Source organism: Electrona antarctica (assembly GCF_951216825.1).
Source record: "Electrona antarctica genome assembly, chromosome: 21".
Classification (NCBI taxonomy): domain Eukaryota; kingdom Metazoa; phylum Chordata; class Actinopteri; order Myctophiformes; family Myctophidae; genus Electrona; species Electrona antarctica.
Window position 1 is genome coordinate 34,586,849 of NC_136802.1, and position 15,307 is coordinate 34,602,155.

The 15,307-nt window shown below is 43.3% G+C and overlaps 1 protein-coding gene across 1 annotated transcript in view; it reads right to left on the bottom strand.

The window, feature by feature from the left end:
* The window catches only part of ablim2 (actin binding LIM protein family, member 2), a gene marked incomplete at its 5' end in the record, with an annotated part of 75,056 nt that overhangs the window by 39,656 nt on the left and 20,093 nt on the right, over positions 1 to 15,307 (bottom strand). Inside the window, 6 exons of the mRNA XM_079491348.1 lie at positions 3,071 to 3,106; positions 4,865 to 5,008; positions 5,928 to 6,005; positions 9,705 to 9,767; positions 11,575 to 11,633; positions 13,876 to 13,963. Coding sequence (XP_079347474.1) covers positions 3,071 to 3,106; positions 4,865 to 5,008; positions 5,928 to 6,005; positions 9,705 to 9,767; positions 11,575 to 11,633; positions 13,876 to 13,963 — 468 coding nt within the window. The remainder of the gene's footprint in view (positions 1 to 3,070; positions 3,107 to 4,864; positions 5,009 to 5,927; positions 6,006 to 9,704; positions 9,768 to 11,574; positions 11,634 to 13,875; positions 13,964 to 15,307) is intronic.

A 15,307-nucleotide genomic window follows, 5' to 3' on the forward strand; every position in this document is an offset into this window, starting at 1 on the left:
ACCCATTTTCGGCAGGAACCCCTTTTGGTGTTCTAAACATTACGTTATAATTTAGCTATTGAAAAATAGCAGATCTACAAGCTCATAGCGCGCCACCGAGTGGCGCGCTATGAGCTTGTAGGTCTGCAATTTTTTTTTAAATCGTGAAAATGTGCCACAAATTTGGAATATATATTTTTCCAGAACGAACGTTTTTAACTCAAATCTTTGCTTCTGAGCAGTCCCTGGAACAACATATTTTTAGATGGGGTTCAGCGGCCTCTTACATACATTTTTTGGGTTCCTTGACATGAAATATTGAGCACCACTGATACAGAAACATGAGGTATTTCAGAAATCTGTCAGGATTTAGACATTTCTTTAAATTCGACGTCAGGCCAAAATGGGTTAACGTGCTGATCACATGGTCACATTCTCGTCTTCGTGAATAAATAAGACTATGGGTATGATGTCATGAACCCGTTATTGCCTGGCATTCATCGTTTACTACCAGTGTTGACTTCGTCCACTAAAACTATGACGACTTTTTTTTCCACTGACGAAAACTAAGCTAAGCTATGATGACTAAAACTATGACTATGTCACCAAATAAAAACTAGACTAAAATGTTAGGGAGGGACTAGTGGAGAAGAAATCCAGTAGAACTAAGGGCTGATTCATACTCCTATTTTAGAGACGAATAAAAGTGGGGGGGGGGGGGGGTTATACAGACTTGTTATGGTCATTCGGGGGCTTTACAGACGTGCCATTCCAACACTTCAGGCTTTCCTGTACTTTCCCCTGCATTTGTTCTGGAAATACTTGTTCTCCCGCAAGGTCCTTTTCACTGTTTAGCCTTGCTAATTCTTCTCTTCTGTTACTGAAAACAAGTGTGCCTTTTTGACACTTCTTTTCATTGTAAAAAAAAAAAGAATCCGAGTAGCATTTTCATGAATCATAACCTTAACCTTAACCCATTTTGGGGCGGGAACCCCTTTTGGTGTATGTTATAATTTAGCTATTGAAAAATAGCAGATCTACAAGCGCATAGCGCGCCACCGAGTGGCGCGCTACGAGCTTGTAGGTCTGCTATTTTGGAAAAATCGTGAAAATGTGGCACAAATCTTTGAATATATATTTTTTCAGAGTGAACGTTTTCAACTCAAATCTTTGCTTCTGGGGGGGGGGGGGGGGGGGGGGGGGGGTCCCTGGAACAACATATTTTCAGATGGGGGTCGGTGGCCAATTACATATATTTTTGGGGGTCCTTGACATGAAACCGTTTGAGAACCACACATAGAAACATGGGTTTTTCAGAAAACTTAGAAGGCATTTGTAGAATCGAGCTCAGGTCTGAATGGGTTATTGCAAAAGCACTCCTTTCTCACTGACAACGTTCTGACAATTTACTGACCATCCACTGTCTTGCCATTGGCATGGCGTGTGAACAGTGGTGGAAAGTAACTAAGTACTTTTACTTAAGTACTGTACTTAAGTACAATTTTGAGGTATTTGTACTTTACTTGAGTATTTCCAATTTCCGGTACTTTCACTTCTACTCCACTACATCTCGGAGCCAAAATCTGTACTTTTACTCCACTACAATTTTTTGAAAACTTTAGTTACTAGTTACTTTGGCGATTTAAAATTTGATTAGAAAACATACATTTTGCCATTTGAAAATAGCAGATCTACAAGCTCACAATGCGTCGCAACGTGACGCATTGTGAGCTTGTAGATCTGCTATTTTCAATAGATTTTCTACACATTTTGAACTTGTGAAATGGGACATTCTGCAATATGAGTACTTTTACTTTTAGTACTTTAAGTACATTTTGATGCCGATACTTTTGTACTTTTACTTGTAACGAAGTAGTTTTAAATTGCAGTATTGGTACTTTTACTTAAGTAAAACAATTGAGTAGTCAGAGGAACCGTCGAAGGCTTCACTAAAGGCATGGAGACCCTTTATAGAATACTTCAATAATCGTACCTCCCTGGATTAGACTGCTCGGTGTGACCCGAATATAGCAGACTGTGGATTTCAGAATTAACAGACAGTGCCTCTCTTACAAGTGTACAATACTCTTGACTGTGACCCATGATGTGACCTGTGTTTTTACTTTTATTTTTATTTTATTTTTATTTTATTTTGTCCTGTATGTCCTTGTTTCGTTGTCTGTTGATGTTTGTGATGATTTTAAAAAAGAACAAAAATGGGTGACTACGTGCAAAGATGTTCCTGTCAGATATAGTGCTTGACTCTCCCCAATAAAAAACTATAAAAACAAAAACAAAAAAACAATTGAGTAATTTTTCCACCACTGCGTGTGAAGTTCTCAAATGGCACATCTGTATGTGTTTCTGGTCTTTTATGGTCCACTCATTCTGTATGTCCGACGTGGCAAAAATGGAATTTTGACAAACAATGTCCACCACAAAGCCAGCATGGCGATGACCACTGCTTTTAACCCCTAACTGCCTAATGCCTGTGACCTCAAAACCAAACCTATAAACCCTAACCTCAACATAACCATTTAAATGACGTGATGCTATATAGGAACAATAATGCAACTCAGTGTCCTCGTTTAATCCATTCTGGGCGGGAACCCCATTTGGTGTTTTAAGCATTATGTTATGCTTTAGCTATTGAAAAACAGAAGACTTGTAGGTCTGCTATTTTTGAAAAATCGTGAAAATGTGGAATATATGGGGGGGGGGTCGCTGACACAACATATTTCCAGATGGGGGTCGGCGGTCAATTACATATATTTTTGGTGGTCCTTGACATGAAACAGTTTGAGAAACATAGAAAACTGTCAGGATTTAGAAGACATTTTGTAGAATCGTCCTCGGGTCTAAATGGGTTAAAAATGTGCCACGGCTCAATAAAACAAACACGTGCGTGCACACGCAAAGACAGAAACACACACACACACACACACACAAAACACCATGTAATCAGGGCGGGCGGCACACGCCTCATACTCAGTCGCACGGCGCAGCGTTATACGAGCCAAAGAAACGTTGTGGCGCTCAGCTCAGCGTTGTACGACAGAGCATGAAGCGAGTGTTCTATTAGTTGGATTACCTCAGTAGGTGTAGGGGTGAGCAGCTGGGGGGACTGCAAAATGAGAACAAGCCAGTTGATTAGGGATGAACTCATTCACATGGGAAGTTATAATGACATCGCCGTTGGGTGTAAAAAAAAAACCTCGCATCTCCCGAAACCGTTACGTTTTCAACGACGTAATAAAAAATAAGTCTTCCCAATGGATTCAATGTGGTTATTATCACAAGCTCTTTGCTATAATGCATTACACATTGCAAGCCTGGATGCATACCTGACAGTTCATTGTTACATTTGCGTCATATTATATGACCCTTAAAGGAGCATTCAGTGATTTGGGTGATTTGGAAAACCACCCAGTCCGCCCCGGTAACAAAATGTGCACATGCACGCTCTAAAGTGGGGGGAAGTGCAACAGGCCAACAGCATGTGCACCAAGGCCCGCCCCCAGTTGATTGGAGGAAGGCCCCTCTCATCCTGATTGGATGAAGGCTTTGCCACCCGCCACCAAAACTGAAACTAGGGTTTTTTGACCCCAGGGGCTCACTGGGGACAGGGAGGAACTCCTTATATGGTCAGCACACTCTATAGTAGGGAGGAATATCCAGAAAAAAAATAATAATAAGTGATATTTGAATTAAGTAAAATCACTGAATATACCTTTAAAAAAAACATAAAAATGTTGTATTAGGGAGATATGAGGTTTCCGCCCGGCGGGTGGGGGGATGAGTCCATCGTCAGAATGAATGAATGAATGACGGCTGGTTCCGGGTGAATAACGACCCTCGCAGCCTCCAGCCTTGCATTCCCGCCAGACAAATGGACCGCATGAGCGCGGCTACGGTAAACAAGAGTGGAAATGAGGTGACTGCACAGGAATGAATGAGTGGTGCGAAGCAGTGTTGATTTTGTCGACTTAAAACTGTGACAAAAACTGTTCGGCGACTACCTTTGTTCACTGACCAAAACTAATTAAAAACTAAGCTACGATGACTAAAACTAAGACTTAATATAGACAATTTCGTAAACATATAAAAACTATACTAAAATGTTAGGTAGGGAGGGACTGAAAATAGCAGATCTACAAGCTCACAATGCTCGCATGCTCACAAAACCAAAACATCTCAGATGACTAAAATATGACTAAAACTAAATGGAATTTGATTCAAAAGAATATGATCAAACTAAATCAAAAATTTGCTGTCAAAATCAACACTACTTATCAGTGGCGTGGCTGGAAGGAATGGACGGAGTTTTGTAATTGTCATTCCATGAGTACAGTACAGTACAGTACAGTACAGTACAGTACAGTACAGTACAGTACAGTACAGTACAGTACAGTACAGTACAGTACAGTACAGTACAGTACAGTACAAAATGTGTTGTTGTTCCCCAGGGTCCCGGAGATCATGGCAGAATAATAACGAACAGTGGCAAAGAAAGCATTTTGCAAGGTGCAGAACAAGTCAAATCCTTTAACTTAGAATAATAAAAAAACATAACCAAAGTATAATAAATAATAGTATAATAAAAAACATAACCAAATGAACCCCTCCCCCAGGTGGGTCCATTTTGGTTACTCTCCGAGTAATATGAACACAGACGACTTTTACTGTGTAGGTGACGTGTTCCGCCCACGGCGAAAAAAGGGGCGAACGAGTAAATAGAACCATTTGTACACTGTTAAAGACACCGAAAAACAAAACAAAACAACAGAAAACCAACAAACGCAGACAGACAGACAGACAGACAGACAGACAGACAGACAGACAGGCAGACAGACAGACAGACAGACAGACAGACAGACAGACAGACCTCTCCGTAGTGTCTCTCCTCAGACGGGTAGCTGATGTAGGGGGAGTAGGACAGCATGTCGGGTCTGTCGATGTTGTAGATGGCCTTGACCTTGGGGAGAGCGGCCAGGTCCTTGTAGTCCAAAGTCTCCTCTCCCAGTTTAGCCTGAGGAACGCACACGTGCACGCGCACACGCATGCACACGCACACACACACGCACGCATTCATTTAGACACACACCAAAGGTTTGTGTGAGCGACATACATTTTAATTTGTTTTGAAAATAGCAGATCCGCAAGCACACACAACGCAGATCTGCTATTTTCAGATAAAACTGATTTTTATGCAATATTAACTCATTATGCCTGAGACCCCCCGGGAAGCCCCTTCGGACGCCACTTTGATAGGATGATGAAGAACGAAGCCTTTTTGTTTTTAACTGATTGATAATTAGTAAACTTTATTGTAAACTAAGCTAAGCTGATTGGTTTAACCCATTCTGGGCGGGAACCCCTTTTGGTGTTCCAAGCATTATGTTATACTTTAGCTATTGAAAAATAGCAGATCTACAAGCTCATAGCGTGCCACCGAGTGGCGCGCTACGAGCTTGTAGGTCTGCTATTTTTGAAAAATCGTGAAAATGTGGGGCAAATCTTTGAATATATATTCTTTCAGAGCGAACATTTTTTTAAATCAAATCATTGCTTCTGGGAGGTCCCTGGAACAACATGTTTTCAGATGGGGGTCGGTGACCAAATACATCACATTTTTGGGGTCCTTGACATGAAATGTTGAGAAGCACTGATAATCATAGGTATTTCAGAAAACTGTCAGGATTTAGAAGACATTTTTTTAAATTTCGATGTCAGGCCTAAAATGGGTTAAAGTAGGCTCGGGGCCCACTTGCGATAGCCTCAAGGCCTTGAGAAATCACTGCTATAGGGTGTATTTATAAGTGGTTCATAATTATTGTCATGTGTCTCATTGAGATAATGTGAGGGCATGATAACAGCACAGTACTGTGTGCCATTGCTGCCCCCTGGTGGCGGAGCAGGCAGAGTATAAGAGCGAGAGGAGGCCTTACATAGATGACTCTGCTGGGGGAGCCAGAAGCACTGGAGGCTGGTACGGAGGTGATGCTCTCCGAGGAAGTCCTGGTCACCTACAGCGCGTGCACGCACACACACACACACACACACACGCCACGCACGCACACACGCACACACACACGCACACACACACACACACACACACACACACACACACACACACACATAATACAACACTTTGTTAGATACACTGTATAGTTGAAGGAGAACGGGTGAGAGAGTAATAGTACAGAGAGAGAGAGAGAGAGAGAGAGAGAGAGAGAGAAGAGAAAGAGAAAGAGAGAGAGAGAGAGAGAGAGAGAGAGAGAGAGAGAGAGAGAGAGAGATGAGTTAGGCCTGACTCACACCTTCGCAACAGATTGATGTATAGCTGATGCATGAGACTTATTGACTGATGCAAGCTCGCAATTCATTTCCAATGGGAGTCACATGGTTTGACACAACATTTGTGTTGTATGAGGGGGAGGGGGGGGCAGTCGAAACACAGCCGAAAGCCATACAACACAAATGTCGTGTCAAACCATGTGACTCCCATTGGAAATGCATTGCGAGCTTGCATCAGTAAACAAGTCTCATGCATCTAGCATCCAACAATGTTGTATGCTAGATGCGAAGGTGTGAGTCAGGCCTTAGCCAGCAAGAGAGACTATACATTTCCAGATAGATTGCTATTAGGCTTATCTTCTGTGTTACCAAACCCATGCTTCACGTCAACTCTCAAGTGAATGAATGAACATCAAACCACCCTTTGTGCTGCAGTCACACTGTACGTACTGTACGTGGCATTCAGTCTCCTAGGCCAGGGGTTCTCAACTCGTGGGTCGCGACCCCTCGGGGGGTCGCCAAATTATTTTAGGGGGTCCCCAAATTATTTTCCAAAAAAAAAATATATATATATATTTATTTTTAAATTTTATTTTCACTTTTTTTAAAAAATAGCAGACCTACAAGCTCGTAGCGCGCCACTCGGTGGCGCGCTATGAGCTTGTAGATCTGCTATTTTTCAATAGCTAAATTATAACAATGCTTAAAACACCAAAAGGGGTTCCCGCCCAAAATGGTTTAAGGTTATTGTAGCAGTCAATTTATATTGGGGGTCGGGAGGGGGCGGGGCGGGGGTCCCGAGACATTGCCAAAGCATTTCCGGGGGTCCCCGGCCAAAAACGTTGAGAACCCCTGTCCTAGGCAACACACAGCAAACCTCAAGGTGAGAGCACTCTGTGAACAACATGCCACGCACGCGGCGCGCCCCACAGTGCAGCGGTGCTATTGGGAAAAGCTGTGCCATTATAGGTGATCGATTTTGAACAATCCAACAAAGACAAACTATACCACACGACTTCAATAGCAAGACTGAACACTCCTCGATTGATGTGAAATATATTTGTCGCGGTGCCATGATGATTGGCACTATAGGCCTATCTCACAGCCCGCTTTCCACGCCCACTTCCGGTAAATAGTGGTGTCTTTAACATGAGCATTTACACGTTTTTTTCTCTGGAGAATCTAAGTACATTTTCTAATGTAAAAATGTGACAGACCAATATTATTATGAAGCAAACAAGATGGTAAATCAGCTCGAACAGATAGAACAAACCTTACCTTGAGAAAACAAAAGTTGTAGACTTCTTAAATTACCTCGGTTAACATGTAGTGTCTATGGAGTGACGTCACGCTATCACCACTAACCCCGAAAGGGGGCGTATTTAGGGGGGCGGGGAAATTCTGTGAGATAGGCTTATTGGCATGAATTACACCATCATTTGTCGTTTGGTATTCAATTTTGTTGCGCCAAATACATATACGTCATGTCTGATGGTGACATGCAAGGAGGCGTCCTTTCTGTCTATTGACGCTGTACTGCAAATGCAGTGCATTGTGGGATGTGTGGGCGTGCTATATTGTACCAGCCAAGCACACACACACACTGAAGCCGTACAATTACACTATATAGTGTCGTATGACAAACCACAGTAGCTATTTTCACTATTTTATTTAGATGTATATTTCCGAATATTCAAAATATACATGCCCAGATGAGTGTCGGTGAGTTGAAAGTGGTTCTCGAACATATGAGCGTCCTATAGGGATCACTTAAATATACAACAAATAATCTCATTTAATATCATATCTTTTTTTCTTTCCAAAAAAGAAAATCACAAAATAGCGTAAAGTGTTGTGACAGTCTTACTGTATCTACACTAAATCCTCTTACTGTGCACAGTAACTTGATCCTAGCGGGAATTAAATCCCTCTCACTCAGCAATCCTGTTTGGTCAGCTGTACGCCGCAGTACGCGTGCTTGTGTGTGCCGTGCGTGTGTATATTCGTATTAATGACTGTGTATGTGTGTGTGAGTGAGGACGTGTCCAGTATGTGGGTGTGTGCGCGTGCGTACAGCACGCGTCTCGATATAAAGTGTGCGTGCCGTCGCTTGCAACCCGATCCCCACACAACCTGTACCTCCAGTCCACACCCCTCCAAGCTCACACACATCGCTGCGTCATCATCAACACCACCACCAACACCACAACCACTAGAGCTGGCCCCCAAAGCCATTTATTGGGGTTATATTAGTCTTCCCGCATTACCTGTGAAAAGCCTGGTTTCTATACTTATATACTGCTTGCGGTCTACACACAACACACACACATACATGCAGAGACCGTTTGCTGGTGTCGTAGTCGAGTCCACCTAAAGCGAGTCCAGGTCAAGTCCGAGGGGGGGGGGGGGGGGGGGGGATTCCGAGTCAAGACCGAGTCATGTTAATGTGAATGGGCTCCTCACAATATGTGACCAGATTTGACTGAGAGACTGCCATCGCGCAAATTCCAGCTTTTCACCAAAAGTTGGAATTAACCAACTTTTGGAGATAATAGCACAGGCAGATTCTTCACATACTAGAGCATGTCTGAAATAACTGAACAGAAGTGAACCTTTCAAGCCTGTTTTCTCAACTTGTTGTTTTCTGCAAGACATTACTCTATAAGCAGTATCTTCAAAACTGGTGGGTCAAACTGAACAACCAATATCTCTATTTGAAGCTATGATTCCCTGCTTGAAAATTCAAAAAAATCCAATGGCAGTCCCTCAGTCAAATTTAGTCACATATGTGTATAATACATTTATTTCATTGCATGGTAGTGACTCGTGACTCGAGTGGACTCAGTGGGGGAAGAGTCTCGAGTCCCTTGGTCAGAGACTGAGTCAAGACCGAGTCAAATTACCTACGTGCAAGACCTTGTAAATGAAAATGTGGAGTTGTGGACTCGAGTACTTCAACACCCATGATGCTCTCTATACATAGCTATCAAAGTGCAGAGTTGAAGATCCTCGCGAGTCAGACCGTCAGCCCTAACCGTCTCGCACAATGGCGGCCTCGCATCACATGCCCCCCCCCCCCCCCCCCCCCCCTGCACGGGGATTGGCCAGTCTCTGTCGTCTACATGCCTGTAATAGGCCAATCGAGTCGATATCTAGCCGATAACCAGCAATCAGCGGCATAGACAGTGGGTTAAAGGAAAAAAAACAACAAACAACAAAACGTCGAGTCGATATCTAGCCGATAACCAGCAATCAGCGGCATAGACAGACAGGGGTTAAAGGAAAAAAAAACAATTCATAATTCCAAAACGTCCCCAAAAACCCCATGCAGCAGAGCAGGGGAGTCTTTGGTGAGGGTTGTGGGGGGGGGGGGGGGGTTGGGGGGACTTGGGGAAAGGGTGGAGCGGGGGGGGGGAGGGTGGCTTTACCGGACCACCGACCTGCGGATCGGGCAGGACGGGCTCGTCACTGATCTGTATCCGCACCTGCTTCTGAGGAAGAGGAGGAGGCATGGGAGGAAGGCGGTCAGAAGGCGACTGAAGGAAAGTAACTAAGTACATTTACTTAAAGGACCACTTCACCACTTTTCAACTTATCTTCATATAATTGGTCCTCACTAATGTTATGATAAAATACCACAATTTTTTTCCTACTCAGTCTGTGTCTCATATGAGGGCTGTGGACAGTTCAGAAACCCGTCCACCAGTGACATCATCGATGGGGAATCCAAGCTAATAGAAACTGCAGGCTTTCTTGTCCTGAAAAGTTTTTTCCTGAAAAAACTATGGCTTCCAAAAATGGAAGCCATCGTTCTCACGATAATAAAAATCTAAATATATTTTAAAACAAATCTTGTTTAAAAAAAAATCTGTCCAACGATGATGTCACTGGTGGACGGGTGTCTGAACTGCCCACAGCCCTCCTATGAGACACAGGCCGAGTAGAAAAAAATTGTGGTGTTTTATCATGAACATTAGTGAGGACCAATTATATGAAGAGATGTTGAAAAGTGGTGAAGTGGTCCTTTAAGTACTAGAAGGGCCCATTTAGTTTCCAACTCTACAACATTTAGCTGAGGACCACTTGGGCTGGAACGCCCTCGAGGACTACTGGTGGTCCCTCCCGGCCACTGGGCTAGAAGAAAGGACGTTCCACTGTGCATGAGACAGCTCCATCAAACGCACAGACACATCGGCAGACAGAAGGAAACTAACGTTTCGACGACGCCAGGTGCATCAAAATAACCTGACTCCGCCAGATGGGGCAGCAGAGAGTACACTGGGTTCCCCCCTCCTGCTCCCATCTGGGAACTCTCAGGCAGACTTGATGCTACCAAACGGCCTGGCCAATCAGCGGCAGCTAGAGGCGGGATCAAGGCAGCGCTGTGTATGCCTTGATCCCGCCTCTAGCTGCCGCTGATTGGTGTACTCTCTGCTGCCCCATCTGGCGGAGTCAGGTTAGCATCAAAAGCCCCCGGCATCGAAACTATGCCTACTGTTATTTATCACTTTGTAAATAAAAAGATATCACACCCGTGTGAAGTGAGGGGCGCTCTTATCATCATACCGTACGTACATCCAGCTAACCAGGAACAGGAAAACAGTATCTGCCACCTTCTTCTGGAAGCTCCATTTATGCACAGAGACAACAGTATAGTCGCCTAATAATGATACAATCTGTTACCTCATGCTAAGATAAGACGGGATTCTTTGGACCAGTACTACAAAAAGCTCTGATATCGGCCCTAGCTGACGGTAATCAGTTGCATAAAATAAATTTCATACATTGGGAATTCTATAGACTGGAGATGATTAGCTGATTAGCCATTGTGGAAAAAAGGCCATTAAAGATGCCATGGTTTCAAACGTTAGCCTTACATACAGTACAGCAGGGTTCCCCAATTAACCCGCGAGTCCGCACGCGCGAAAAATTGGGTTTTCTATTTTTTCATTAATTAATTAAAAATTGTTCTCAACCAGTGGTCCGGGGACCACCAGTGGTCCTTGAGGGGGTGCCCAGTTTGACATGCATAGGCTACTGACCCCCATTTAATGCCATTTATATCTGGGACACCCCCCGAAAACAAAACAAAAAAGTTTTTTATTTTTTTATTCTTACAGGGGCCACAAGGGGGCGCTCCGCGGGCCGCAAATGGCCCGCGGGCCGCCTATTGGGGAACCCTGCAGTACAGTATATTGACACCGGGCTTGGCCTTACAAGCATACAGTATACTCTGTGACATGTACTGTACGTAGCTGTGGCAACACGGCCTGAACCCCTCCTTGTTCCACGACTCACCTTGCTCTTCTCCTCCTGCTTGGCAGCTTGTCTGCACGGTGGATGCCAGATAGTACAACCTGGAGGACAACACCAAGCACCAGTTAGCAGATTACACAAAATGTACTGAACCTAGATTTTGTACGATTTTGAAAAACAAAGTTCTCAAACTTTGTTGTGCCATGGACCCCGGAATATGTGTGTGTGTGTGTGTGTGTGTGTGTGTATATATATATATATATATATATATATATATATATACACCAGCCTGCCAGGGACCTGAAGAAGATTTTCTCAAAAATAGCAGATAGCTATGTTTCCAAATTTGGACAAAATACATGAAACAAGAAAAAGAAGATTGAATCTGAAAAGGGACCTAGTTTAGACCACGATGAAAACTAAACGATTTTAACCCATTTTGACCTGAGATCAGATTCTAAAAATGTCTTCTAAATCCTGACAGTTTTCTGAAAAAGCTATGTTTCTATGTCAGTCGTTCTTCGATTTTTCAAAAATAGCAGACCTGAAAGCTCGTAGCGCGCCACTCGGTGGCGCGCTATGAGCTTGTAGGTCTGCTATTTTTCAATAGCTAAAGCATAACATAATGCTACACCAAAAGGGGTTAAGCCCAATTCACACTTCGTCACACGACAATGTCACGCGCTGAAAATAGCCGATCTACAGTACAAGGTCACAAAGCGTCACCGGCGCGGCACCTCAAATTATACTTTCACTCCACTAAAATGATTATTATAATAGCTTATTATTACTAAACAGACATTACCCACTTCAGCCATTTGAAAATAAACAATCTAACAGGCTCACAATGCGTCATGATGCGACACATTGTGAGATTATACATCTGCTATTTTCAAAAGATTATTATCCCATTTTGGGTGGGAACCCCTCTTGGTGTTAGCATTATGTCATGCTTTAGCTATTGAAAAATACCAGATCTACAAGCTCATAGCGCGCCACCGAGTGGCGCGCTACGAGCTTGTAGGTCTGCTATTTTTGAAAAATCGAAGAACCACTGACATAGAAACATAGCTTTTTCAGAAAACTGTCAGGATGTAGGAGACATTTTTAGAATCTGATCTCATGTCAAAATGGGTTATACATTTTATACATTTGCAAAGCAGGAAACGTCCTACTTTTGGTACTCTACCAATAGTTTTGTACTCGGGACTTTTACTTGTGACAGAGTATTTCTATATTGCAGTATTGATACTTTAAAGGTATATTCAGTGATTTGACTTAATTCAAATATCACTTATTTCTTCTTTTTTTCTGGATAATTCTCCCTACTATAGAGTGTGCTGACCATATAAGGAGTTCCTCCCTGTCCCCAGTGAGCCCCTGGGTTAAAAAAAACCCTAGTTTCAGTTTGGGCTTTGGGTGGCAAAGCCTTCATCCAATCAGGATGAGAGGGGCCTTCCTCCAATCATGATCGAGTGGGGGCGGGCCTTGGTGCACATGCTGTTGGCCTGTTGCACTTCCCCCCACTGTAGAGCGTGCATGTGCACATTTTGTTACCGGGGCGGACTGGGTGGTTTTCCAAATCACCCAAATCACTGAATGCTCCTTTAAGTTATAAGTAGAAGAAATGTGAGTACTTTTTCCACCACTCAGATATAATAATAACTCATGATATGAGAATAGTTGCCGTGACACAATAACTATTGTGTGACAGGAAGACAGTGTTACGCTGACTTCCTGTCTGTCTGCCAAAGGATTGATTTCAAGATTACTCTGTCGGTTTATGAAGCATTGCGCTCACACACACGCACACGCACGCGCGCGCACGCACGCACACGCACGCACGCACACACACACGCACGCGCACGCACGCACGCACGCACGCGTGCACACACACACGCGTGCACACACACACATTCCCAGAAATGTGCAGGTCTGCAACAACTCTCGGTTGTATTCAATCAAAATGAAAGACTTTTATTGCTGCACGGTAATTGTATTCTCATATTTGTATGTCTGTTTTATTTCAGGGTCCATATTCAGATTTAACTCTACTGTCACATCACATGATTGCAGATCAGTTGTAGTATTTTTAAGGAACAGCGATTAAGTTCACAGTGGTTCTCAAAGGTTTTCATGTTTTGATTTTGTCAACAATTTTGTTTTTAATTTTAGTCAGTCTCTTGAATACATTTTCATTTAGTTTTAGTCATCTGAAATGTTTCAGTTTTAGTCTAGTTTTAGTCAACTAAATATCATACGATTTTAGTCGGCTAAAATGTACATTTTATTCAGTATTCAATCAATCAATCAATCAATGGTGTGTGTTGTGTGTTTGTTTACCTTGGAGGTACATCTCCTCCCCCTCTCCAAACATCTGCTCACAGCGGGCACAGCGGGCGCACGATGGATGGTAGTGCTTCTCACCGGCCTGCAGCGCAACACACACACACACACACACACACACACACACACACACACACACACACACACACACACACACACACACACACACACACACACACACACACACGTACGTTACGGGAGTGTTAGGACAGAGGACAGGGACACAATGCTTACTTCTGCTCCAAATATTGTACTTTTTTTACTCCACTACAATCTTGGGCTCGGGTGGGTGGGTGGGTGCTCACAACCACACACCACTGCGCATGGCGACATGTTGTATCGGCTATTTTCAAAAAAGCGTATAAGTTAATGCATGTTTTGTAATAATAATCAAAATCCACAAAGTAACTAGGAACTCAAGTTTTCAAATAACTGTAGAGAAGTAAAAGTGCAATATCCATCTATCCGTCTAATATTCGGAGTAGAAGTGAAAGGAGAGAAAAGTACATTAAGTACAGTACTTGAGTAAAAGTACTTCCCACCATGCACTGCTTCCCAGCAGGCCACCACCCCCACAGGAAAACAAGACATTCAGTATAATGCTGTGGTCATATGTAGTAACAGGAAGTCAGGGCTCAGACATTGATGGATGATCTCAGGGCTCGCTGCCCGTCGGTGCATTTGTTAAATTGAACTGACCGACTTCGCCGCACGCACTGACACGCTTTTTACAAAAGAATGCCTCAAAACACCCTTACGTGTGTGCGTGTGTGCACGCGTGTGTGTGTGTGTGCGTGTGTGTGTGTGTGCGTGTGTGTGTGTGTGTGTAATGGACGCTACATTTCATTGGTTTATTCAAAGGGGCTGACACAGCATTAGTAGGCAGTCCTCTCTTGGGCATTTTGTTAAACTGATTGTAATTCACGTCTCAAATTGAATTGGTCACTTTTCTAAAGGGGAAAAAAGTAAAGAATTACCACTGCTGCTATTCATTCTATGGTCACTAGGGGGAGGGCTTGTCCAGGAAAATAAAGTGTACAGACTGCATTTTGGACTATTGCATCTTACAGACAGTAAGGGGAAGGACAAGCTGAGAGGGTTGCATAATTAATTCAAAGCAATCTTTTTACATAATCATGAAACGATTAAGTCACACTTTAATTGGTCATGTACTGCATCTTGCCCTGGTCTCCGCACATTGAAAAATGAGGCATTGTGTGGCCCAAAAATAATAAAATAAAATAAATAAAACACTGATGAAGACCCCTGGTCTAATATAATCCATGTTTCCATGCCCAATGACCCCCGACTAGACAAAGAAAGAAAGAAAGAAAGAACAAGCTACACACACACACACACACACACACACACACACACACACACACACACACACACACACACACACACACACACACACACACACACACAC